Here is a 26682-nt window from a genome sequence, read left to right as displayed (position 1 = left end):
GAACTGTTATAGTACGTAACATTATTAAAACCCAAAATTCTCGCTTATCGCTCCACCAACCTAATCGTGAATAATTTGGGCAGTTAGATGGGTGTCAAAGCTCTCACGCACGCACAGGAAACATATCGCCTAAAATAGATTTCCAAAAAACCTCAAAATGCGAAGCAAATGAATCACAACAAAATTTCAAATACATTTTGATAATTATTTCTTTTATATTAGACTAATAGCCTATAATTACATCTCTGCGATTCAAAAATCCCTAAGTCCACCCACCTCTCTTATAACAAATCCTCATTTCCGCTACTATAAGATTCAAGGAAATCACTATCATCATCCTCATCACCTTCGGTCACAATCTCCAGAACCCCATCCCCATCCCCATCGAAATCGACACCATCCATCATGTAATCCCCATCGTCGTCGTCATCTTCGAATTCGCTAATGCCATCGCCATCATTACTCATGTCACCTGCATCACTTTCACCGTCCCCGTCAAGATCATGTTCCAAGATTGAATCATCGTCACCTTCATCATCTTCATCTTCACTTTCTGCATCATCAGGGTCAGAATCATCCTCAGTTGGTTTGCGTCGACCAATTTCATATACCCTAGCAGAAGAATACATCTCATCTTGGTCATCCATCGTGATTAAACCCAAGAAAGAATCAGTTGGTTCAGTAGCAAAGTCAAGTACACAACGATCCAAAGGAACTGTAGCAATGTCAGAGTAATTGACTGCATCAACAGTGCGGAAAGCAGAAAAGAGAGGATGCTTCACTCTACGGGTATTATAAATTGAATTCACGTCTTCAAAATTTCTCCTCAGGATTGCGTATATAACATCACCACTCGCATTGAACGTTATAACTGTCTGATCCAAGGATGGGACACTTCGAAGGAGTCTCAGGTTTCGAAGATCCCAGACCTCAGAGTTTATGATGACCTATCAAAACATTTGTTAAGAAACAGAAACGAAATTTCTCACAGCAATGTGTTAAAACTCCTATTGAACAACTCGACATCAAACATACCTCATTCCCAGCAGGATGAAAGCCCCCTCCACCGTGGTCTGTGAATTGATCAAAGTGATGAATTGGGCCCGAACCCCTTCGATCCCATAATACTCCATTCCAAAGCAACATAGAGTCTGAAGGACTAAAATGAACAAGAGAATACGCATGGCCACGACCAGAATGGGTGTTAGATGTGTCTGAAAGCATCATATCCAACTGGCAGGTATGAACATCATACAGAAGAATTTCTCGGTGGCTCGGATCTGATCTTAATGCAGCAAATACAGAACCTGAATTACTGAATCTTGCAGCTTTGATTCCCTCAAAGGAATGCTTAGGACCACCTGAAATTGAATATGCATCCCACAAGCGAACATCATTTGCACTTGAAGAAATAACAAGTTGGTTTTCACCCACAACATGTGACTGCACAAGTGTCAAAGGAAACTGATGACTGGTGCAACTCTCCAACACACTGTTGCTGTTGGAGTCGAACACTTTTAGTTCCCCAGAATGGCCACCAGTAGCAATCCGAGAAGAATCTCCCAAAAAAGAAATACAAGTTAGCAGGGAACTGGAATCATCTCTGCATGTCCGCCACGGTCTGAATCTAGCATAAACAAATTGTCGGTCCTTACGACTTCCATGAATACCCCCATACATACTTCTAAATTCACGTGTGCTAAGCCGTGCCGTCACATTTGATGGAGCATCAAGGCTTCGTCTTGGTTCGGGACATACATGAGGGTGCAAGAGTGAAAGAGGTGGTAAAGTTGTGATAGGAGCTGAGCATTGACGATGTTGGTGCTTCAAATACTGTAGAACTAGAGAATCCAAAGTAACCCGTTCTGAGCCACAAGGTTGTGGATCAGTGAGAAGTCCATGTTGAGAAAAAGAAGAGTGGCCCACATGAGACCCAGTAAACTGGCTTTCATCAATATCTGCTGGTAGAACATTAGGTGACAATCTACTATGGTGATCCTTTGGAGCTAGACTTGGTGTGCAAAACAGGTTAGCATCTGGCTGAAGACAGGTTCTACAAACACCATTAGGTGTGGTAAAACTAGGAGAACTGAGTATGTGATCACCAGTATTAAGTCTTTTCCCAGATGACATCAAACTGTTATCTCTTGAATCTGTTAATTTCCTTTTCATTGGCAACACGATTGGAGTTCTAATCTGGACATCTGCATCACTACTTGATTTCATAGCAGATACTGATGTAGTTCCTTGATTATCTGCAGCTACATAACTTTTTTTGGAGCTCATATTAAATTTTATGTTCGATGACACCGGGCTGTCCTCCGATTTGGGTTTAATTTTTAGGTAACCAAGAGCAGCTGAGGATGCCAATGGTTTCTTCTTTGAAGAGAAAACAGCCGAGCCACATCTCAATCTAGAATCTTCAAGGTGAGCACAAACTTTTGGCTTATCCAAGAGAAATCCACAAGCAGCACGTCCAGATGGCCATTGAATCTGTATTGAGGAGGCTTCTTGTCCAAAACATTGGTATGATAGAGATGAGGGAGCAGCTAAAGAGGGCAGAGGTGTCAACTGCGCCTCTTTGAGAACCGCTGCAGCACTTTCTGGTAACCCAGATGCTTGAAGGTGCTCATGCACCAGGAGTAAAAGTTCTCTGAAAGAGCGGAAGCATGTAAGGGTACAAAGGACGAGAAATAATAAAGGAGAGGTACAGAGACATAGCTCAAAAATTGTCTTGCGCTTAAGACAGAAAGCAGAATAATAGATACCTGGGATCATAAGAAATGGGAGTTGCTGCAGCTATGGCAGCTCGTTCAATGCGCCTTAAAGTTGGGGTAGCAGCATCACTAGCCGCTAAAGTAGTTGCACGCCCAGAATTAGTTACAACCTACTGACACAAAACATAATCATAAACATATATAACTAGTAACAAAAGCATATTGAACACACAATAAAAAAGTTCAGGCCTTCAATAAACTTTAACATGTATATAAGGATACCCCAATGAGCTCAATAGTCACTTGGGCAAGCTCTGCCTGCCACCTATTCTGTTCTCCATCATGGGTCTGGCTTCCAGAATCTCGGATAAGCTCTGACAGCTTTTTCCCCACCTAAAATACAAAGTCAATCAAAAACACAAATTACTAATTTTTAAAGCCCCATGTTATTCAAAGCAATTGCACAACTATTGGACTTTGTTGTTCAGTAGTTATTGCAAATAAACTGTATTTCCAGCTGACACTGACCTGAAGCTTTGTCAATATGTGTGCAATTGTATCATCTCTAGCTAAACCAAGAAAAACTCGGCATGTGAGGGCACGAAGACAGTCAAGAGCAGCAGGAGATGTAACCATCCGGGGTTGAAGGAGCTGAAGAAGAACTTTGATGCCATTGTTTGCACGAACAGCATCTCTAGCTTGACGATATCCTTGTTCCAGCTGCGCAGCAAGCCCAGCACAACCTGCTCCAGCACCTAGAGATATTCTACGATCTCCAACTAACCCTGATGCCACTGGAGAAGCAGATGCTTGTGACGATGCATTACCGATAGATGATGCAGAAACTACAGATAAGACGCCTCTCTCTACTGAAGCAGGTTCCCCATTCCAGTCCCTTGGTTCATTCTGGCTAGGAACATTGGCAGCTCGATCCGCATTTCTGTCCCTAGATTCCATGGCAGAAGCATTTCCACTTTGGAAGGAAGTTAATTGCTGACTTTGCATGCTGGCACTTGATTTATTGCTGATTGATGGAGGAGGGCAGACAAGGTTTATCAAAAGATTCAAAGCCGGCTCAACAATCTGACATTTTGAAGATAATGTAGTTAGTAAATAAATGAAGAGAGATTTAGAATAAGCCCGATAATTTTTGCAGGCTTTACCTCAGGTTCAACATAACCAGCACCATTTGCCGCGTCCAAAATGACAGCTATACCAACGCGCTCATTGCTTAATGTAGCATTTACAATGAGTTTGCGGCTATTAGGAACCAAAGTTACAATGTGCAATACACCAAGAGCATATTGAAGCAAATCGTGCAAATACCGTTCAACTGGAGGGGCCTATAAAGAAAAGAAAAATGTCAATAAAAAGAAAACCGTGAGAAATATAAACAAATAATGTTCAAACAATACTAAGTTTCACCTGGCACAGCTCTAACATGGTTATATGACCATTTGAATTCAAGAATTTGTCAACCACAGGCCAACGAGCCCTTACAAAAGCAGGACCAAGTTTTCGATCCTTCTGTATTTGACGAAATACGGCATCCATCGCCTCATTACTTATATCGAGTGGCTTGTCGGCAGCCCTAATAGTTGAAATGCTCCTTGCTGTTGGTGCACCGCGAATGCTTTTAGTGGGACGAACCGAATCCACAAGCAAGAGCAAATGTGCTCTAAAATATTGTCGCAGTGCAACACAAGTGTGATAAGCTATTTGCTTTTCGGATGAGGTCAATACCTCTGAAGAAGATCGGTGATTTCGAAGTGATACTGGGTTATTTAATTGCCCAGGTGGAATGCCAGATCTCACTGATGCAGCATCATGCAAAAGATGAATAAGTTTCTGCAGACCTTCTTGCGAATCAAATGCATCGATAACTGCTCTGAAGACAAAAGCAGAAGCAAAAAATAAAGCAGCATTTTTTCTGGCCTGATCATGTTTACATTCAAGAAGCTGAAGAGCCAACTCAACGACCTGGTGAACAACATTGGAAGGAAGGGCGCATACCCGTTCCATTATCCCCTGCAAAATAATCTCATTAAGTCTAAATCAGCTATAAATTTTTTGAATAAAAACAGAGATATATGGTTTGAGAAAATGAAAAAAAATGCCAAACGAACAATGGCAACATAATAATATCAGACTACAGGGAGAAACAGATAAGAAAATGATTCATTTGAGGGTAAAAATTACCTGAATAGAACCAATTGTGAATAAGCAGGAAGACAGAACAAAAAAAGTTGGGGAACTTCTCGGAACAGCAAGTAGTCTCTGAATGCCACCACGATCAACAAACAATTGACCAAACTTTCTATGAGCCGCCAATGCACAAATTAACTTCAAAACGTCGTGCAAAAGAAGCATAGTGGTTGAAGCCTCTATATGCTTGAAACTTCGCTGAAGCAAAGCAAGAGTGACATCAACACCCTTCTCACGAAGTACAGGGCCAAGGACTTCAACGTACTCCCCCAAAATCACAAGACACTGGATACAGAATTTCTCCCTTAGCTTCGTAAGGGAGTCACTGTCCAGGATGACAAATTCACCAATATCTTCACTAGCTTCTATCTCAGTAGGTCTTGAATGTCCTGTATCATCAACATGAATTGAGGTCCTACAAAAATAGGTTAAATAATCTACATCAAGTTAACAAATAATAATGGACAAAATATGCTATTATAACGAATGCAATTAGCAGAAATAAGTACCAAGCCATATAATGAAGGATGTCAACCACTAACCTCGAAAGAGAAACAGCTTTTGCTGCATCTATAACCGTGGATAAAGCTCTTGCAGCAGCAGCAGCCGACGTTTTCTCATCATTGGTCTTTCTGTATTCCTGAAATCGGAAAACAAAACACAATGTATAAAAACTACATATTCATGTGCACTAGCTAGAAACAAAAATATATATTCACCTCAAAAGCAGCAGTCTTAACCACTTCTGCAGCATCATCACCAGCTGCCCTTATGGCTACTGCAGGAGCATTGGCAGCTCTTGCTTCAGCCTCAGCAGCTCTAATAGCTTGTTTCACCAAATCAGTAATATCTTTAGATCCAACTCTGCATCCTTGGTAGCAGTCATCATTGTCTGCCCTTTCAAGCATAGAATCATCAGCATCACTTTTATCTCGGCCTCTCTTAGCTTCTGACATTCTTTTCAGATCTTGAATTTTAGTCGCACTTCTGTCCTTTGAGCTTCGTGCCACTCCTGATCTAATGCCAGAACAAGGAGATGTCAAAGCTTGTTCATTTTCTAACACTCCTTCGCTAGACCGACCTTTTCCCCTAGATCTGGGAAACACACGACCTGTCCTTCGCCTATAAGAGTCATCTCTCGCATTTTCATCAAAATCCTCTTCCCTGTGTGATTTTCCAACAGTATTTGATTTTGATTCTTGGAAATCACTAATGTTGTATTTTTCATGACCTTCTGCTTCTACCTGACAAGGTTCAATCTCAAGAGCCATACTATCAAGAGGTTCCCCATCAACCCAAAAATCATCTCCACATCCCTGCCTACTGACATACCTCTCGTGATCCCTCTCAGTTTCATCCAATGAAACACAATCCCTATCACGATCCTTTTCGCTGGAATGTTTTCTTGAAATATCTAAATCCAAGTGAGCACTCTCTGTAACATTCCGCAACCTATTCCGATTTTCCTCTCTGGTTTTTGGGCACACCATAACTGATGCACTTTTGTTCTCAATTAATGAACTGGAATCTTTTTGACTCGTGCTTGTTTCACCCAAAACTCGGATACGTAGGTATCGCATTAGCTTAGCAGGTAATCCAGACGTTAACACATCTTCCACTAATTGACCACCACTAGAATCACAAATGTACAAAACAAAAGGTTACAAAGAGAGAACAAGGAAAACATAAACAAAACGAAGAAGTCTTTGAGAACATACCAAGCCAAACATACAGCAAGTAGCCCAGTAGAGAATACGCGCAACATTTCAGAGTCGGGGGTCTTCCTTCTCCCAGTTTCATGCTTCCAATTACGATCATCAGCAGACAACCGAGGTGTTTCATTTATCACCCAATCTCTTATATTCTCTAGAACATCATCTTCAAATACATGTGGATACTGTATTCAAATTTACTTTTTTTTCAAACCATGGAAATACAAACACAAACCAATTAAAAGAATTAAAAAAACTACAATAGGGCATGCATCGAGGTACTGATAGTAAATTAATGAAAACATTAACATTTGCCAATAATTACCATACCATCCAAGTTAGCGAACAGCTGAAAAGAAGCCTTGTGGTCGCCGCTTGCACGGATACAGAATATCTACTTTCAGTTAGAAATTTTGAAGATATCAGTTCAAAAAACTCGTCATTCTCCTGCAGAAAAAAAAAACAAGAAATCAACATTCTAAGCGTTTTGACCTATCTCATCAGCTTTCCCACGTTTCAAAAGGAAACAATAGCTAGTACAGATGAAGTTGGAAAATGCAAAAGGAAAAGTCGGCAATTACCCGAATAAGGATACCCAGCCGTCCAACGTTGTGGGCAGACCTTCCATTATTTGTTGAGGATTGATCTGTATCCTCCATGTATCTAAAGCATTTCCCAAGAAACAATATTCGGTTAGACAGATTACAATATTTTAACTGATGTGAAAATGGATAAATTTTGGATAAAACTTTCTAAAAAATAAAAAAAAAATCTTATTTCAAAAAAGTACAGTATTGCATAATTTCTGTGTCATGGTACACTCTTCCACCAACTAAATCCCGACATATACAACACAAGATAGTCTCTTCGAGGGTAGTCACCCTCGATCCTTCCCAGATGCAAAAACTTAATCTAGGGTGGTGTGGTTTAAAAGTTACAATTCATGTGATTTCATGTTACTTTGGTTTTTGCAATTGTTTCCACCTACAACTACAATAAACACCTTCTATTTTAGAACTACTCCACTTACATGTTAACCTAAAATTTGATAAATGTATTCAAAGTTGTCCGTTTGTCCAAAGTCTCTTTTGCCACTCACATTACCTCCACACCTTAACCAACAATTTCACCTTTGACAGAAAACACAGAAACACAACAAAATCAACATCATGCATTAAAGATACAAAGAGTGTGTACTCCAAGATCAGACATCGCATAAAACAGCATAGAATAATTTGAGAGGAGAAACAGAAAGGACACGACACATACAGCACAGACTAAACTGTTCTGCCTCACAAAAAATATATATTCCATATACTCAAATTGTGAAAATAGAATAATATGTTGGAAGAACAAGATATAGATGAAGAACTGAGATAACTGGCACACCATATTCTCACCTTGCAACAAATTAGCATGACTGAAAACTAAGATGGGTTAATCAAGCATTTCTTTCAGTTAAGAGTTTGTCGAATTTATTCAAGGTGGATAGAATATTGTAATAGTTAATCCAAAATAGTAACATGTGCAAAACTAATCATTATTAAAGAGATGGTTGATTGCATGAAATAGATAGTAGTATAAAACGAATAAAACTCTTTACATTATTTAAAAAACAAAGTTCTAGGGGTTCCATATGTCAATTCCAAAATAAAAACAGAATATTGAGATGAAATATTCACAAAGACATCCCCATCTGAATGAAATAAAAGCTATTGACGAGGTGATCAGAACGGAGAAATAAAGAAAGGAAGAGAAACAAAAAAGAAAAGAAAAGTGATTACCAGCACCTACTACAGTAATAGGTATCATCTCTCATGCTGTCTCTTTTAGACGATAATAATTATAAAGACCCACACCTACAGTACCCGCAAGCAATCACCCTTTAAATCGATTGATTAGTAAAAAAGGAAAATCCCAGCCTAAGTTGCAACGGTGTGTCCACCCTGTGCTTGCGCTTGTACCAGGAAAACGCATGAATAACTTATCAAAGAAAAAAAGGATATTTTTTCTAATAGAAACACCACCGTCGGGACGATGATTTCCACCGGGCACACAAATAATACCTGGATTCTTCGGTCTCGAGAATAGTAGCGAGGGCATGGAGGGCATTGGGGTTAGGGTTTTCATGGTTAGCAACGATCCTATCCATTAAGGCCTGCGCTTTCGACACCAAAACTTCATTCGCATCCTCCTCTTGCTGCTCCTGTCGCTCTTCCGCCTTGTTTCCCTCTTCGGTGGCGGGTTCAGCCTGCGGCGGAGGTTCGGAATTCCTAGCGGCCTCCATCACAATTAATTATCAATTACTGGATAAAACCACAGATACCACTATAATAGTACAGGAGCCGAGATAAAAGATTGGTCTCGAAATTAGGTTCTCTAGTAATTCGGATTTCAATTCCAGAACTTTCCTGCCAGCGAGAGCTTAACTTGTTTTTGACCTATTTATAGTATCTATTGGACTAGGGGAGGGAGCGTTTAATGTAGTATTTATCAAGGGAAATTTGTCTCAAACTAATTTATTTGTTAAAAATTTCATAAAACCTTAATAAAATATTAAATATTTGATAAATCCATATTTTTAAATCAGATGTTGATGACTTAATGAGTAGGTCTCTTATGAGACGGTCTCGCGAATCTTTATATGTGACGGGTCAACCCTACCAATATTCACAACAAAAAATAATACTCTTAGCATAAAAGTAATATTTTTTCATGGATGACCCAAATAAGATATTCGACCCACGAACTTAATCTGCGAGACCGTCACAAGAGTTTTTGTGTGACTTAATATAGGCTCAAGTATGTAGATGCGAATCGTTTGCTCTTAAGTATATCTAATAATGCTTTTATTTCAACAACAAAAATTAAAATAGTAATGGATTTAAAAAATGTATTTCATTATTTTATGAATCTAAATATACAAAATTACCCTTTAGACAATTTAATAAATAGTATGTCTACAGTGAAACGGTTTTACGGATCTTTATCTGTGAGATCGAAAGATTCTTTAGATGAATGAACCTTGTTCATAATTACAATAATAAATAATAATTTTGGTATAAAAAATAATAATATTTCATTGGTAAAGATCTCGATCCCAGTGTGGCTGGTTATTCTCTCGGACCAGCTACTGGTCATCATCTTGGTAAGTTATTGTCTCACCAACTAGTTAATCACATGCAAGACCCTTCTCAAGCATATTCCTCCTTTTACTCCCCAGCCTACGAGGTATTAGCAATCGTTTCCAGCTATTGTTCCCCTCCCAAAGACATGTTCTTACACGTTACTCAACCATCTACCACTGAAAACACGACTTTCCGTCCGACTTACATATGTTAAGCATGCCATCGGCATTCATCTTGAGCCAGGATTGGAACAAAAAAATGGATTATCAAAAGTGTGAGGCTTTCCACATAATTCTATATATGTATCTATGAAATTGCTCTATAACATCTTAATTTCATTAACTCATATCTATGAAATTCCAAAATTAAGCGTGATTAATTTGGTTCACCGAAATCAATGTGTTTGTGGCTTCCCATTTGAGAAACTCTTTAAGTTTTTCGTTGAGGTTGTTATCTACATCTTACTTGCGAAATCCGGTTTTTTCAGTCTCACTTATTAAACTGGCCTTAGTCAGTTGAGATGAGTGTCATCGTCATCATCTACGTTATTGCATCACTTTTGACCACTGTTATTGATCTTCCTCTTGTTGTATATATAGTGTCATTTCTATTTTGGATCTGCTTTAGTTCACAGGCTCAGTTGTGTCATTTTTCCTGTTAGTGCTGTAAAACGATGTTTGTAACATCCTTAAGAAACGCCAACCACCAACACTTCCAATTTGTCGGGTCTCACTGTAATGATGGTAATCTTGTCATAATTTCATTTGTTATCTAAGAAAATAAGCTCATGGATTGACTCGGATTTGGTAATCTTAAAGATTTTTAACATGCTATGCAGCAAGAAATCGGTTGTGCTCATCATCCATATTTGCAGGGGAACACTCCAACTTCTACCGTGCTTGCTCTGTTTACTTTTGAAAAGCATCACGGTTGGTAAAGTGCTATTATCACCCAAGCGGCCCCCAGAGGATTGCAAGTATTACTCTCCCTTGATTCTTACACATGAATATTGTTTTTTATTGCTTTGTTTTAGACTTGTGCATGTAATTGTGTGCATTAATTCGTCACCCGCAGCTTCTTCCGTTGGACGATGATTTTAACTTTGAAGAGCCTGTTTCAAATGCGTGAATAAGTTGGACTGAGTTCGATATTGCTTGGCATCGATTACGATTAGAATCCATGCTTAATGATATTTTAATATTTATTCTCAATGACAATTCTGGAAAATGTTTTTCTTTGGTTGTCCATTGTTATTTAAGATTTATGTGTATTTCCTATAAAAGTATCACATATAATTATGACATATTTTACACACACATACACACGACTATATATTGTATCAATGGTCACAATGTATGTAAAAATATAATTGAAAATGCTAAAAATATCATAAGCCAAATTAATCAACGCAATTTTCATGTCTAGACTTTTCACTAAACACATCGAGATGCCAACCTTATAGCTAGGAAGAAAAAATTAATTATTTTTGAGTTAATGGATGGTAGAATATAAATATTATAATCAACTCGATTTCTTTACATTAATTTTTTTATTTTAATTTAGATTTTAAAATATCAAATTACGGAATTTTTTATGCTCAAAGTAATTCGACATTTACATGTACGTGTAATATTTGATTATTTGGGGTTCATATTGTTAAAAATAAATAAGTTTCCAATTTTTATAAAATTATTATGTATAATAAATGAATGGAAAAAATCCGCCCGCATTTCGTGATCCTACGACGTTTGACCAACTTTCCAAGTCTCCGTCCGCTTTAAGTCATCCGCTCATTCACTTTAATTACCAACCAATGTTTTCACCTCCCTAGCCCCTACCCATTACCCCTCCACCAGTGTACGGCGCGGTGGTTAATGGATTCAGCTCCGCCGCAAGCGGCGTCGCAGCAGCCAAACTATAACGCTTCTCAACCGCCATCAAATTCTTCTTCATCAGCATCGGCAATGCCACGATGTCAGGGATCTGCAAGTATGATTCCTGGATTAATGGGAAAGCATCGAATTTCTGCTGCAATTTCTCTTCTCGATCAGCAAATCCAAATAATCCAGGTGAACGATCATCTTCTTCTCAAAATTGATCTTCCTGTTAAATTTGTTATTTTGATTTTTTTGTTATATATTTCTCAGGAATTTGTATTGTTTGGCTGGAGTAACTGCGTTTAACTTTTTGTGTAGGATGAGCTGGACGAACTTGAAACTGTCGATGGAGTCTCCACTGTTTGCCAAGAGTAAGTCTCTTCCATAACAAATTATCGCTAATTTATAACGGATGGAATATGGATGAACATATATATGCTTTCTTTATTATATTTTTAAGTTCAAGATTTAGCATTGAACTGAATTAGGCAAAAAATATTTGGTCTTTTCTAAGCATTTACATGAACTAGTTGCACAATACAAGCAATAAGGGTCATAAAATGTAAGTTGGTATAACTTGAACATAGATGCAAATCAAAAAATCTTTCTTTAAATTTTTTTAGTTTGAAGTGGTTTCCCCAGCTCATAGCTGTATATCAAGATAATTATTTATAGTAATGATTTCTCAGTTAGTACAGTCCAACATAGTTGTCTAGATTTTAAATTCTCCCAAATTTTGTTCATTGTCACCATGAGCACATGCTTGGGATCAACAAGTGCTTTGAAAATTCTCCAAGTCGTACTTGGTAATTTGGGCCTCATTTGTTTCATTGTGTCTATTATTTGTATCACATTCCCTATTACTTTGAACAGTTTGACATTTATCATGACCAATCTATATCAATTGTTGAGTCTTATTCTTATCTATGATTTCTCACTCGTCTTCTATTAGATCAGTTCTTGTGTAATCAATGTCGTACCCCCATCATTCACAAAAATATGATAATTGTAAAACAGTGCTCGATTTGTTCACTCATCACATTCTTTTGATTGCTCAACAACAGGCTAATTTCAAGCATCGAATCTGCCCCAGACGCACTACTTCCAGTGTAAGAATCACTGATTTTCTTAATTTGCGATTTAGTTTCGATATCATGTTGAACTTTATCACCACCCAAAAAATACTGTAATATGATGAATTTATTTATGCAGGACAAAAGGGCCAACAGAGGTGGGTTGGGACAGGTGGTTCCAAGGTGCCCAAAGCTCAAGAAACCGCAGACGATGGATCTGAACAATACCAAAAATGTGTGCTTTTCGTTTTCATGCTTTTGGAATTTTTATGCCACAATTCACCGAACAAATAACCTAGCACATAGAATTAGACAGCGAAATTATAATTTTGTTCTAGATTGTAAGATGTAACACAGCATCCATTTAGAAACTTTCTCGGCTGAAAGCAAAGTTCAATTCTAAAGCTGACCTGTTCAGTCTTCTGTTATACTTTGTAATATCTGAAGTTTGTCCCGTATGTTATTAGGGAGATGTAGCAAACATTTATTTATTGTGCAAAGATAATTTGAAGCGTGATACAAGGAATGATTTTCAGGTAGTTTTGCGTAGTTTTGGTAATGCTTCATGAGATGAGTTTTTGTCTTTTACGAGTATGATGACCCTCACCAGTCACCACTCTTCGCATTACAGATGGCAATATTAGTTTTTGTCGGCCATAGTAGATTTTGGATGTCAAGGATGCTCTTTCTGGAAAACCCTTTGGTCATCTTGAGCACCTTGTTCTCTGGTCGCCTCTAGCCACCTCTCTACTGCCTTTTTTTTGGCTTCTGTTACTATAATCTCCAAATCTTCATAGTGTGGCACTTCGAAAGACGAATTTGTTATCATGTCACGGTTGAAATAACCTACATAGAATGGAGAATAGTGGTTACCTCGTCAATTTTCTTTTTTCCACTCCATTCGTCTTTACCTCTCGGTGCTCGTCCACACATGGGGTGCTTCAATCTAACATACATGCTGAAGACATGGAATGAGAGGCATGATTCCCAGGCTCATTTTCCCATTCCCGACGATTAGAAATCAATCTAACATACATGCTGAGGGTATGGAATGAGAGGCATGATTCCCAGGCTCATTTTCCCATTCCCAACTATTAGAAATAGACTGTTGCTACAGATATCATTGATATTATGTATACCGCCGTGCCTTGCGTTTTTGTGACCAACGTGTTAAAATGAGTAGCTTTCAGCTCCAAGGGAAGTATATTAACTTCGAACAGAGAATTTCCCAAGTAATAGTAACATGTTGAATCACAAGCACGGATTCCAAACCCAAATAACCTGGAGAGAACATGAAGATCTAGTGACCATGAATTTGTAAAATTGCTAGAGTTTGGCATGTGGAGCAAGTGAACTTTAACGTGAAGTTTTTTCCAAGGTTGGGCAGACTTTTGCGTGGTTAGGTTGCAGTCTTAATTTACATCGACCGTACCTGAATTTTAGAAAATAATTGACCTGAGGAGTGGACTCGATCATATTCGACGTGCATGTGATCCATTGGTGACAATTAAAAAAATACATTTTCAAATCGAATATATATTATTTAAAAATGCTTGGTAGGTAATATTAAAATATGCATTTCAGTACAATAATATGGCACCTCACCATTATTAAAATTTTGTCGTCTTCGTTTTTTATTCTTGAAGTCCCGATAGTCTTGAAATTGTGGCTCGTATATTTATATATGTATTTATTTATTATTTAAATAAAAATAATAGACGTGCTCTAACTCAAATTTACGTTGCATTTGAATATTTGATATCCCACCGACTCTAAGAGATTTATCCTTATAATATTTCCTATTGAGACGGTACTTGGGAGAAACTGAAGCTGCCATTCCTAAAGTTTAAAAATGCAAGCGACTTCTCAGATACTTGGAATTGACCGAGGCATCAATTTTCCAAAACAAATGCAACTGCCTATCCCACAAAATTAATTAAAACGATAATAAACTTATGAACCAACTTCTTGCTTTATATTTAATTGATTGGACTTCTAAACAATTGGTTAAATTTGTTTTTAACTTGTATAAGAGATGTTAATTCATGTCTAATTAAAATGTTTGACGACTTAAGCCCCACACGTCATACACACAACTGGTATTTATCTTAGAGGTAGGTATCTTGTAAGATGGTCTCACGAATCTTTAAATGTGAGACGGGTCAACCCTACCGATATTCACAATAAAAATAATACTCTTAACATAAAAAATAATACTTTTTCATGGATGATCCAAATAAGATATTTGTCTCACAAAATACAACCCGTGTTACAATCTCACACAAATTTTGTCTTATCTTAGTTACCAATTGTCCCGTCCATCCAAGAATTATGAAACAAAAATAGGCAAGGCTGCTTAATTATTATTTTATATTATATTTGATTACAAATGATTAATAAAGAATGGCACTGCAACTTCCATTCATATTGATATCGATAAATAGAAGTCTATCTCATGCATTTGATCAGACCATTGGAACCATCAATGGGTTCCCATGGTGGAGGCGCCCACGACTCCCTTGAGCTGGGTGGCTCCAATGATCAGAACCACCACAAATCAGTTTCCGACCGCCACCGCAATCCCCTCGGTTACTATAGTGTAGCTGTTAAAATTACTCTGGTATTTGTGCTGATAGGCCTTTCTTACCTTGTTCTTAATCCATCTTCGTATCCTTCTCAATTGTTTCGAAGGCCAGATTTATATCCATCTTCATCAAACGACTCTGATTCTGGAAAATGGGGTTCTTCATTGCACCAGTTCGCTTCCGACCAAGACGACCTTCCTTCCTATGTAAGTTACATATAACTCCACTTCTCCTCCTCCCTCCCCAAATATTATATCAAGAAATTTTCAATGAAACTATAATTTCGGTAGTAATAGTTCTTCCAAATTTCCAAACCAAAAAAAACATTATATTATGGTTGTCGTATATATTACGTTTCAAACTCATATAAGAAAGTCCTACGATGTTTATTAATTTTTTTTTCTACAAATTCAATTTTGTAGATGTGATAAGAATCTTAGAACGTGACGCATACATACGTTGTTCTCTTCCATTCACAAATTTTAACAAGACAAAATAGTTCGTCGGTATACCTAAAATATTCAAATGGTAGATTTAAAAAAAAAAATCATGTTATAAAATTCCAAGAAAGACTTTTGGAAAATGACAACTGCGATTGGTCATCTTCACCAACCACTACTTATCTTTCCATGTAACACGTTGAAAACTATAATAACAATAATTAAGATACTTTAATTTGGTATTGATGGTAATTGAGACACACTTAACTTGGATTTTTTTCAATTCTCATAAAATATTATTTGAAAATTCATGCACCCTCTTTCATATATAATAATCATGCGCATATTATTATTATTTTTACTATTTTTTTTAAATCTGGCATACAAGACTGGCTGTTTTTAGTGTGATAATTACACCAAGTTTTTTTTTTTTCCAATTTTATTCTTATGTCATCATTAAATAGATAGGTTAACAAAGTCAATACTTTAAATTGTGAGACTTTCTAACTTCATATCACACGTTCTCCTCCTCAACGTGCGCGGCTTTGATAATATGACTTTTATTATGAATTAAATATTATGGCAATGTCATTAAAAATTATATGCCCGTCTCGATTTATATCATTTTCGATTTTATTTGAGAGAGATGTTGTTTGACCACTAAATTGAGAGAGATTAACATATTGTCGAAATCTTATAAATTTTAAGAAATTGTACGTATGTTTAAGATTTTAAACCTTTATTTCGAAATCAAACCGAAATAACAGAATTTGACAAGTTACAATGTTGAAATAAAGGGAATAGGACTAATTTTGGTTCTGTTTTATCAATGATTGATCAGACCAATGATGAAATAAATAAATTGGAGAGCACATTGAAGGAAGCAGCCATGGAGGACGGCAAAACAGTGATAATCACCACCTTAAATGCGGCATGGACGGAACCAAATTCGATCTTCGATCTCTTCCTGGAGAGCTTCAGGATTGGAAATCAGACTCTTCACCTGCTGGATCACGTGGTGGTTGCGGCATTAGACGAGACCGCCTATGCGCGTTGCTTGGCCGTGAAGCTCCACTGTTTCGCCCTCGCCACCGCCGGAGTCAACTTCTCCGGCGAAGAGCTTTTCATGAGTGAGGATTACTTGAAAATGATGTGGAGAAGGATCGATTTCCTTCGAGTTGTTCTTCAACTAGGATTCAATTTCGTATTCTCGGTAAGCCATGTTAATTTGATTTACGTGCATATAGATAAAATTTTGGGATGATAATCAAAATGGTTATCTACATGGGATCTTTTTGTGTTTTGATCAGGTAAGAATTTAAATTTGACATTTGATCATATAAATTAGGATATATTTAGATTTTCTGCTTTTTTTTTTATAAAATGTTGACTTGATGACAGATAATTGAGGATACTTTAATATCACATCAACTTTTTCGATATTTTCTAGATTATATCCACATTCGGACGAAAAAAAAAATCAAATCATAATGTAATTTATAGAACAAAAACTCAAATTTAAATATTTACTAGATCAAAACACAAGGACCATTTTGACTTAAATTTTATTGCACTTTAAAACCTTTTTATTTTAGTACTTCTAGTATTCCATACCTTCATTGTTGATTCTCAGGATGCGGATGTTATGTGGCTGAGAGATCCATTCCCGAGATTTTACCCAAACGCCGACTTCCAAATCGCCTGCGACCACTACTACGAGGAGCTCAACTCCACCGACGTGGGTAACTCCCCAAACGGAGGCTTCAACTACGTCAAATCCAACAACAAAACCATCAAATTCTACAAATTCTGGTACATGGGAAAGGATTATTTCCCTGGAACACACGACCAAGACGTCCTGAACATGATCAAAATGGATCCTTACGTCGCAAATCTTGAAATGGAGATTAGGTTTTTGAACACTGCTTATTTTGGCGGGTTTTGTGAACCCAGCAAGGATCTGGATGTTGTGATTACGATGCATGCAAATTGTTGTATTGGGTTGGACAACAAGATTCATGATATACAGATGGTGATTGATGATTGGAAGAGGTATATGGAGTTGGGACCAATCGCGGTAACTAATTCCAGTACGAGATCTTGGACAGTTCCTAGGAGATGTGGATGACTATTTTTGTGTATAACTTTCTTTCTTTCTTTCTTTTGTTTTCTCCCCCTGAGGATGAAGCATAAAACATTTAAAGTTTCTTTTTTCCCTAAATAATAAGATTTGAAGTTTTCAAGATGCTGAACATTTTCAATAGAAACACAATTATATTGAGCTTCGCGCGCCATTCAAGAAACCATTGAGAAATTTAAATGCAAGTTGTATTTGATTTAAATGAACAGTGATTCTTTGGTCTGTTGGCAGTTCCAAAACCAAAAAAATAATACGATCAATTTATTTGCAAAAGTCCCACTTCGTTCTTTCACAACTTCCATCAGATTAACCATTGAGCACTTGCAATGGTACTTTTCAACAATTTCAGTTAAAACTTCAATGAGCCCAAAGGCAAAAATTTGTGTGAGACGGTTTCAAGGGTTGCACGTATTTTGTGATGCTGATATCTTATTTAGGTCATTCATGAAAAAATATTACTTTTTATGCTAAGAGTATTACTTTTTATTGTGAATATCAGTAGGATTGACACGTATCACAGATAAAGATCTTGCGAGACCTTATCACAAGATACCTACTCTAAGCTAAAATATAGGGGTTGTTACTCATATATCGACCTCCCAGAAGTTTTGTCTTGGATACATTGATGATTCTTCAAAACTTGTGAGTTCATACAAATTAAAAATAATTTTAAGAAATACGTAGTAAAAGATAATTGTATTAAGAAACAAACGAAAATTATAGATCATTTGTAAAAGTTATCATCTAGTTACAACTTTTCAACTATATTTTCCCGCTAATGGTACGTTCGTCAATACAAATATCACGAACATATATATATTCAAATGGACTTACGTACTGTAATTTTTTTTTAAAAAAAAATAAATAAATGTTGAAATATTTTTTAAAATGTATGACGCCATAATTAAGATTTAAGCCGCACGCGTCATGCACACAACTCGATCGTAGGATCTTAATTAATTACCAATTGTCCAGCCAAGAATTATGACACAAAAAATTAGGCAAGGCTGCTTTTGTTAATTAAGTTGACTTCCATTCATATTGATATCGACAGACGATAAATATAAGTCTATCTCATACATTTGATTAGACTATTAGAAGTACCAATGGGTTCTCATGGTGGAGGAGCCACCCGGGAAGGCGACCACTGCTCCCTTGAGCTGGGTGGCTCAAATGATCAGAACCGCCACCGCAATCGCCTCGATTACTATAGTGTAGCTGTTAAAATTACTTTGGTATTTGTGGTCATTGGCCTTTCTTACCTTGTTCTCAATCAATCTTCGTATCCTTCTCAATTATTTCAAAGGTCAGATTTATATTCATCTTCATCTGATTCGTTGCACCAGTTCGCTTCCGACCAAGACGATCTTCCTTCCTATGTAAGTAACTCCAGAATATTATATTATGAAACTTTCAATGAAACCATAATTAGAATGAGCAAACATGCAGCTTTTAATATATATCCATGTGTGTTTGTGTGTAAAATTTAGGAAGTAATAGTTATTCAAAAGTTCTAACAATTGTGGTTAGTACATATTAAGATTTAAAATATTTCAATTATATTGTTATTACGGGCCAAAATTTTTGTTATAGCCAAAAATACTTTATAATGTATAAATATGTGGGTGCTAAGATTTATGAGCATATGTTTAACAAAAAAAAAAAAATTCCTTTTTACATTTTTTTTTTGAGTCAAATTATTTCTAGAAACACATAAGATTGAAAAATCTGTGTAGAAATTAAACTAGACGATAAACTCTAGTTTCTTTCAACTATTATATGAAATGAAAAGTCCAACGATGCTATTAAGTATTATTATCGTGAGCATATTATTATTATTATTATTATTATTATTATTATTATTAAGATTTTATGTCAAATTAATTTTTAACGAATTTTTTGTTTATACGTTATAACTAATTTAATTTCTTAAATTTGTAAGAAAAATAGTATTTTTGTATTATTATTGAAATTGAACTCTTCTGGAGAGCTTGAATAGACTTGGTAAATAGATTGATTTATTAAAATCATTCTAGATCCGATTTTTAAAAATAATTTTAGTTTTAAAAAAAAAAAAATTGAGAGAGATCGATATTGACGCCAAAGCAGTACAACTGGTATAGTCGAAAAAAATTATCCTGCGAGTGTCTGAATTCTTATGAATCTTAATAATTAAATACGTGATCAAACCTAAATAACTTAGAATAATTTTTTGGTTATGGTGAATGATGACGTTGGGTCGTACCAATACTGAAACCAAGCTGGTTCTGTTTTATCAATGATGATCATGCATTTAGATTGGATTCAAATCTTAATTTTCAACGTTGCCTGCATTGATGGATATATCAGACCAATGATGAAATAAATAAATTGGAGAGCACATTGAAGGAAGCAGCCATGGAGGACGGGAAAACAGTGATAATCACCACCTTAAATGCGGCGTGGACAGAACCGAATTCGATCTTCGATCTCTTCCTGGAGAGCTTCAGGATCGGAAATCAGACTCTTCACCTGCTGGATCACGTGATGGTTGTGGCATTAGACGAGACCGCCTATGCGCGTTGCTTGGCCGCAAAACTCCACTGTTTCAACTTAACCACCTCCGGCGTCGACTTCACCGGAGAAGCGCATTTCATGAGTGAGGATTACTTGAAAATGATGTGGAGAAGGATCGATTTCCTTCGAGTTGTTCTTCAAATGGGATTCAATTTCGTATTCTCGGTAAGACATGTATTTATATCATCATCATATTATTAAGTTTGAGACATTTAAAATAATTAATTTTTGTGTCATGGTCTCTTTTAATAATTATACATATTAATAAAGTGTTAAAATTTCAATCCAAACTACATAGAGTCTTTGTTTCTCGGTCATCAAGTTGTAGGCTCAAATTTCTACTTAGATCTTTTTTTATTCTTTTCTTTTTTCTATTTATTTCTTTAATTCATATATCAAAATTGCAGTGTAGTCTCTCACTATTTCTTATAATTATATTTTGATCCTCATTTAAATAAATTATAAAAAAAATTGTACAAGCATGCAACGTGTACGTCGATGCACTAGTATATATTAAATGTTTGGCTGACAGTTAAAATGGAAAAATTTTGTTTCTCTAATATTTAGATTTGAGTTTTGGTAACAGAAGTTAAGTTGTGTTTTGGTTTTTGTGTTATGATGTTAATATTTTTTGACAGTTTCGTCGGTATCATATTAAATTATAAATTTCTAATTTATAATACCAAACTCAAATTTGAATAATTATAGCTTTAAAACCTTGTCGAGTACTGCCGGTATTCCAATTCATGGAGGACTTTTTGATTCGCAGGATGCGGATGTTATGTGGCTGAGAGACCCATTCCCAAGATTTTACCCAAACGCTGACTTCCAAATAGCCTGCGACCACTACTACGAAAATCTCGACTCCACCGACTTGGGCCACTCCCCAAACGGAGGCTTCAACTACGTCAAATCCAATAACAAAACCATCAAATTCTACAAATTCTGGTGTAAGAGCAAGGATTATTTCCCTGGCAGACACGACCAAGACGTCCTGAACAAGATCAAAATGGATCCTTACGTCGCAAATCTTGAGATGGAGATTAGATTTTTGAACACTGCTTATTTTGGCGGGTTTTGTGAACCCAGCAAGGATCTGGATGTTGTGATTACGATGCATGCAAATTGTTGTATTGGGTTGGACAACAAGATTCATGATATACAGATGGTGATTGATGATTGGAAGAGGTATATGGAGTTGGGACCGACCGGGGTAAGGAATTCCAGCACGAGATCTTGGACTGTTCCTAGGAGATGTGGATGACTATTTCCTGTATCAACTTTCTTTTTCTCGGAGGACGAGGCAATAGAGCATTTAAAGGTTTTCTTGTTTTTTTTTTTTTGAATAAGAAAGATTTAAAGTTTCAAAATGCTGAACATTTTTCTGTATATTTTTAAAATATTTAGAAAAGGACCAGTATAATTTTGTTACATTCGTGATTTAAACTAATGAATTTCTGAAAATTTATACAACTTATACTTTTAAAAGAAAAATGATGCTTATCTCAGATGTTATATTAACATGGAACCATATAAATGAGAGAACTTATGTTATCTGAATTAATATTGTTTATCAATTAAGGTCTCAGAATATTTTTCAATAAAAACAGCATTAAATTGGCTATGAGATCGCATGATCGAAATGCCCTAGTGTACACAGGCAAAAAAAAAAAAATTTATTCAATTTATTTGCAAAAGGCCGGTTTCGTTCTTTCACAAGCAATTGGTGTTTCACTCCCCCATCAAATTAACCATTGAACACTTGCAATTTTAGCTGAACATGTTGGGAAGTGGCCGTACGGCCATGAAAGCATCGACCATCTGCAATCAGAATAACCAAAACTAAATTTACCAACCGACATTTAAATGTAACATGCATGGCCTGTATTAAACGAGGTCGCACATTAAAAAAAAAATTCCCATTATGCGAAACAAATTGTACTAGTTCTTCGTGATTTTACCTCATCAGTGACAGCAGCTCTGGCTCTACGATGGTTTTCAACAATTTCAGTTAAAACTTCAATAAGCCGCTGCTTCACTTCACCAGTTAGCATACGGCCTGCACCATATTCCTGATCAATGATAGCACATATATGAGCGGCGATGAGAAAATTTTAACCATTTAATAAAAATTAAATAAAACAAAGCAGGGCTTACAACAGAACCGGCAAAAGAGTAACATTAGCATCTTACCGTTCTAATATGTTCAAGCTCTGCATCGTCATCCAAGAAAAAACCAAGGTATTTTATTGGTATATCCACCTAAATATGTTGAAAAACCCAGATCAGCCTGAATCCATTAAATAATACCAATATCAATTATGTCCTGTTCCAAATCTTAACACAGGAACTGGAGATATTCCATGCACAAAAAGCCGTGGACATTATTTGCCATTTAAAATCACCCAAAGTACAAAGATATAAACTATGATACCTCCAGGTTTGCTCCAAACTTCCTGTGGTTCTCTATTGAATCTTGCCCGCCAGAGAATGCATATCTATTTACCTGCACAAAGTATCGGTTAGCTGCAGTTAAACAAACCATGAATAAGTTAATCTCATCAAAGGTTTCAATCTGCACCACCAAAAGTCAGCCTTGTTTAGTGCATAGCATGAAAGGCAAAATTATCTAGAACTTCTAAAATAGTGCTTTGATCACAAAACCAAATTTTTGTAAAGGTTTCTTGCAAATTTAATTTGAAGGGTTTGTAGTTATTAGGCAAAATATTAAAAGAAACTAATCATCCACTTTCACTTTAAGACTCCGGATTGGAGAGGTTAATTAAAGGAAAACCTTGTTCTTTATGTCCTTCCCTGAATCGGTAACATATATAGCAGAATTTGGATCACTGGCAGACATTTTGCCCGTCTCTCCCTGCAGATATAGTCAAACAAGAAAATTAAACAAAGAAATGGGTGACTAAACTGCAGTTGAAATTGAAACAACACTAGCATGTGGTTGAATTATTGAAAATTGAAATGACAGCAAACAATCCATGGTGCGTAAAACACAAAAAACTCAACCTCAGAGACATATTGTGTGAGTAGGACAGGAAAAAAATGAATGCTTATTGTTAGTCAAAATAATAAGGTTTCCTCACAAGCAATTGATTTCATCGGCAATATCATACCAGCAAAACCAATAAATCTTATGTTCATGGCATAAAAATGCTTCTCAATTAGAAGATGAAAAAATAAAATAAAAAACCTGAAGAGCAGGGAAGAATGATGATTCAAGTAAGGCAGGCTTGTGACACCCTATTCGAGGAGCAACATCTCGTGTCATTCGGAAGTAAGGATCCTGAAAAATCCGTCAATGAGTTAGAAGCAAGAAGAGGATGAAAAGACATGGTATATGGAGGGTACTATCAAATCTTTATAAAAATATCTACTCCTAGTCGACTAACATTTTCATTTGAAAAGCATAAATAAAATAAATAGAACAGTAAAATGATTAAACCTGGTCAATGGCACAAGCGATCAAGCTTCGAAAATTATCTTTAGCAGAAAACAAATGTGGAAATGAAGATGGAAAGCTTGGAGCTGCCTGAAATTTAGTTAGCCAGATGTTATCACCTAAAGAAGGAAAAAAGTGTACATGAAACCTTAAAACTAAACAGAAGTAACGTAATGAGCAGAAACATCATCTTAGATAGATAACACTGTTTTCAGTTTATTCGAATTTGGTATTGTTTTAAATTGCGGTGATAAAACTATTTCAAGAACGAAATAAATATACCATAAATGAAGAGAAAATGTGCCCAACTCGATGTTGCAAAGTTATTCAACATTTTCTCAGATATTTGAAACTACCAACTTAAAATTCAGAGAGTTGCAAGGAGTGACTAAAGGACATTTATAAACATGCAAGCTTTTGTGTTTGCTCGTGGTCACAAAAAACCAATCTGGCTTGAAATTTCTACTTTTTGTGCAAATATTTAGCCATTAATTGCAGTTATTTTCCAAAATAAAATATATTTTCCAAATGTGAGCAATTAAACATGATTGGGGAATCTCTGGAAGACATGAATAACTTCCAAACTAGGAATAGTTCCAAGATGCACGAGCAGCAACTTCGAAAGTGATCAAAGGGAAGAGATCCAATAGCCATCAAAAACTTTATTGAGTCTCAGACTTGATTGCGAGATGGTTGCTCTTTTAGTTAACGACAAAGTAACTGTAATTCTTGATATTGAAATGCCAGCATTTCCATGAGCAAACCATTTTACAACAGTTGTTGATTAAAAGGCGATTTGACCTTCGATCCAATAAAAGGGTCAATTAAAACAATCATGCGAAACACACACATGAGCAATACCATAATCACTTAAATGTTGCATCTTCAACTACCACAGACAATTAATCTTTAAGATTTAAAAGGGAGTACCTGAACAGGTGGGAAGCTGACTTTACCAATGTGATCTTCTCCACTGAAACCAAAAATACCGAGTACCTGCAACACCGATTATTGCCAAATTTAGCATTCATATGTATAAGGTGGAAAAACACAAAAAAAAAAACACGAATCTGAGACGGACAAGCCATCAAATTCCGTAATCACCTTATTATAAGTGACACACTTTGCAATCTTGACCATGTTTTTGTAAAAGGAACTGCATAATAAGTTTCATCATAAGAGCATAATCAACAGAAATGATTGGAAGTTAAATAAGGGTCTCATAGCCGAACTATGTAACCAAAAATCATTCTCAAAATCAAATGATCAAACAGAGCCTTAAATGACGACCTACAGAGCCGAAACCCATTAAAGTCATGAAAATTTGCACAAAGGTAGCAAATGAAGAATGATTCAATTGGAAGAACCACTCACCCACCAACATAATCAAAATCGGAGAAGATAAACGTCTTTGAAACGTCAAATCCACAAGCAATAATATCCTTCGCATTTTCACGAGCAAGCCGCTGGCTTTCCTCGACTGACAGATTCTTCCACATGCATTTCTCATCATCCGTCAACTATATCAGAAGTGGCACCTTGAATGCATCTTGCAGGTACCTAAAAGCAACCAACTTTTAAAAGATATGAGGAGAAATAAATCCTCAGTAAAAGAAAACCTGATCTGAAAAATCCCATTACTTATTGAACATGAACGGGACGAGGTGGCCCAAATGCAACGCCTCGGAGGAAGGGCCACGGCCCGTGTAAAGATAAAATTTTTCCCCCCTTTCGTACGCATCGAGGACTTCATCGAAGTCCCGGTGGCTAAAGAAGATCCCGCGGCGGAGGAAGACGTGTGCAGGCCTGCCGGTGACGCGGGCGACACGCTCTACAAGAGATTGGTCGACACGCTGGCAGCCGGACTTGTCAATGAGCTTGTCGTAGTCAATTTTGCCGCTTTTGTCTCCAGTTACTTGCCATGGGGTAACGATTTGCTCCTCTTCTTCATGGCTTTTCTCCTCCATTACTGATTTACTGAACAATGTCGGCTGAAAACGCCGGTATAGGGGCTGAGAGCGTAGGGTTTTGCTAGCTCCTTAATTGTTTTAGTAAGTATCATTATTATGAGCATAAATCTACAGCACGGTTTTGATTTGTGATTAGTATAAATTACAAATATCTATGTGTACATATTTATATATATATATTGTTACATAAATTAGTTTTTATGAAAAATATATTATTTATTTGTAAGTAATATTTTTAATATAATTTATTAATAACTATAATATATAATCTACTTAAAAGTCAAAATTTCATGTACTATCTCAATAAATCACATATTTAATATAATTATATTATCTTTAACTAAATAATAATTTAAAATTGTTACAAAATTTTATTAACCAACTTGATCTGATAATAATTATGATACTCCAAATTCATTATTTTATATTATATGCAAAAGTTTATGTCTTCGGTTATCCGATTACATATATAATATAACTGTATTATCATTGTCCAATTAATAATTAAGAATATAACAAAATTTTACGATTCAACTCGATTTATCATTATTCATATATGTAATAATCATTATTTTATACACAAATCATACATATGTTGTTAGCTACTTATAATAATATTTCAAATTAGATATGTTATATGGTGTCACATACGAAAAGTGTAATAACTTTTTGAAATTTGTATGATACATGATAGAGTAGGTCTCTTGTGAGACAGTCTCATTAATATTTATCTGTGAGACGGATCAATCCTATCGATATTCATATAAAAAGTAATATTTTTTCATGGATGATCCAAATAAAATATCCGTCTCACAAAATACG

The 26682-nt window shown here is 36.1% G+C and overlaps 5 protein-coding genes across 7 annotated transcripts; 3 read left to right on the top strand and 2 right to left on the bottom strand.

Moving 5' to 3' along the window:
* Positions 1-139: 139 nt before the first annotated feature.
* Positions 140-9101, bottom strand: LOC142552283 (DDB1- and CUL4-associated factor homolog 1-like). Of its 3 annotated transcripts, none has more exons than XM_075662006.1 (14): positions 8701-9101; positions 7216-7297; positions 6965-7081; positions 6641-6819; positions 5642-6554; positions 5465-5562; positions 4917-5337; positions 4143-4745; positions 3881-4060; positions 3246-3800; positions 3000-3110; positions 2769-2887; positions 1036-2653; positions 140-947 (listed from the first exon to the last, which is right to left on the bottom strand). In XM_075662006.1, exons 1-14 carry the CDS (start codon positions 8919-8921, stop codon positions 282-284), a joined length of 5883 nt encoding a protein of 1960 aa, XP_075518121.1. In that variant the 5' UTR covers positions 8922-9101; the 3' UTR covers positions 140-281. The 3 variants fall into 3 exon arrangements, with proteins under 3 accessions (XP_075518121.1, XP_075518122.1, XP_075518123.1); XM_075662007.1 differs by lacking the exon at positions 8701-9101 and adding an exon at positions 7665-8677; XM_075662008.1 differs by lacking the exons at positions 7216-7297; positions 8701-9101 and having other exon boundaries at positions 6641-6800; positions 6965-7082.
* A 2438-nt stretch (positions 9102-11539) lies between these two features.
* On the top strand, positions 11540-13142 carry LOC142552282 (guanine nucleotide-binding protein subunit gamma 1-like). The gene is made up of 4 exons (XM_075662005.1): positions 11540-11831; positions 11958-12010; positions 12704-12748; positions 12852-13142. The coding sequence occupies exons 1-4, from the start codon at positions 11637-11639 to the stop codon at positions 12931-12933; spliced, it is 375 nt and encodes a 124-aa protein (XP_075518120.1). The 5' UTR covers positions 11540-11636; the 3' UTR covers positions 12934-13142.
* Positions 13143-15111: 1969 nt separating this feature from the next.
* On the top strand, positions 15112-18079 carry LOC142552281 (uncharacterized protein At4g15970-like). Its single transcript, XM_075662004.1, has 3 exons — positions 15112-15503; positions 16579-16950; positions 17371-18079. The coding sequence occupies exons 1-3, from the start codon at positions 15168-15170 to the stop codon at positions 17863-17865; spliced, it is 1203 nt and encodes a 400-aa protein (XP_075518119.1). The 5' UTR covers positions 15112-15167; the 3' UTR covers positions 17866-18079.
* Positions 18080-18964: 885 nt separating this feature from the next.
* LOC142551049 (uncharacterized protein At4g15970-like) lies at positions 18965-21775 on the top strand. Its single transcript, XM_075660093.1, has 3 exons — positions 18965-19256; positions 20227-20598; positions 21203-21775. Exons 1-3 carry the CDS (start codon positions 18984-18986, stop codon positions 21695-21697), a joined length of 1140 nt encoding a protein of 379 aa, XP_075516208.1. The 5' UTR covers positions 18965-18983; the 3' UTR covers positions 21698-21775.
* A 269-nt stretch (positions 21776-22044) lies between these two features.
* Positions 22045-25997, bottom strand: LOC142552280 (tryptophan--tRNA ligase, cytoplasmic-like). Its single transcript, XM_075662003.1, is given in 11 exon segments — positions 22045-22254; positions 22395-22505; positions 22627-22695; positions 22868-22939; positions 23228-23308; positions 23642-23734; positions 23894-23980; positions 24821-24886; positions 24995-25046; positions 25265-25450; positions 25532-25997. Coding segments are annotated over 11 exon segments (1194 nt in total). The 5' UTR covers positions 25858-25997; the 3' UTR covers positions 22045-22203.
* Positions 25998-26682: the final 685 nt, after the last annotated feature.

This window comes from Primulina tabacum, chromosome 7 (assembly GCF_025594145.1).
Source record: "Primulina tabacum isolate GXHZ01 chromosome 7, ASM2559414v2, whole genome shotgun sequence".
Lineage (NCBI taxonomy): Eukaryota > Viridiplantae > Streptophyta > Magnoliopsida > Lamiales > Gesneriaceae > Primulina > Primulina tabacum.
The sequence above is the reverse complement of the archived record's forward strand: the minus strand, read 5'-3'. Positions and strand labels throughout refer to the sequence as shown.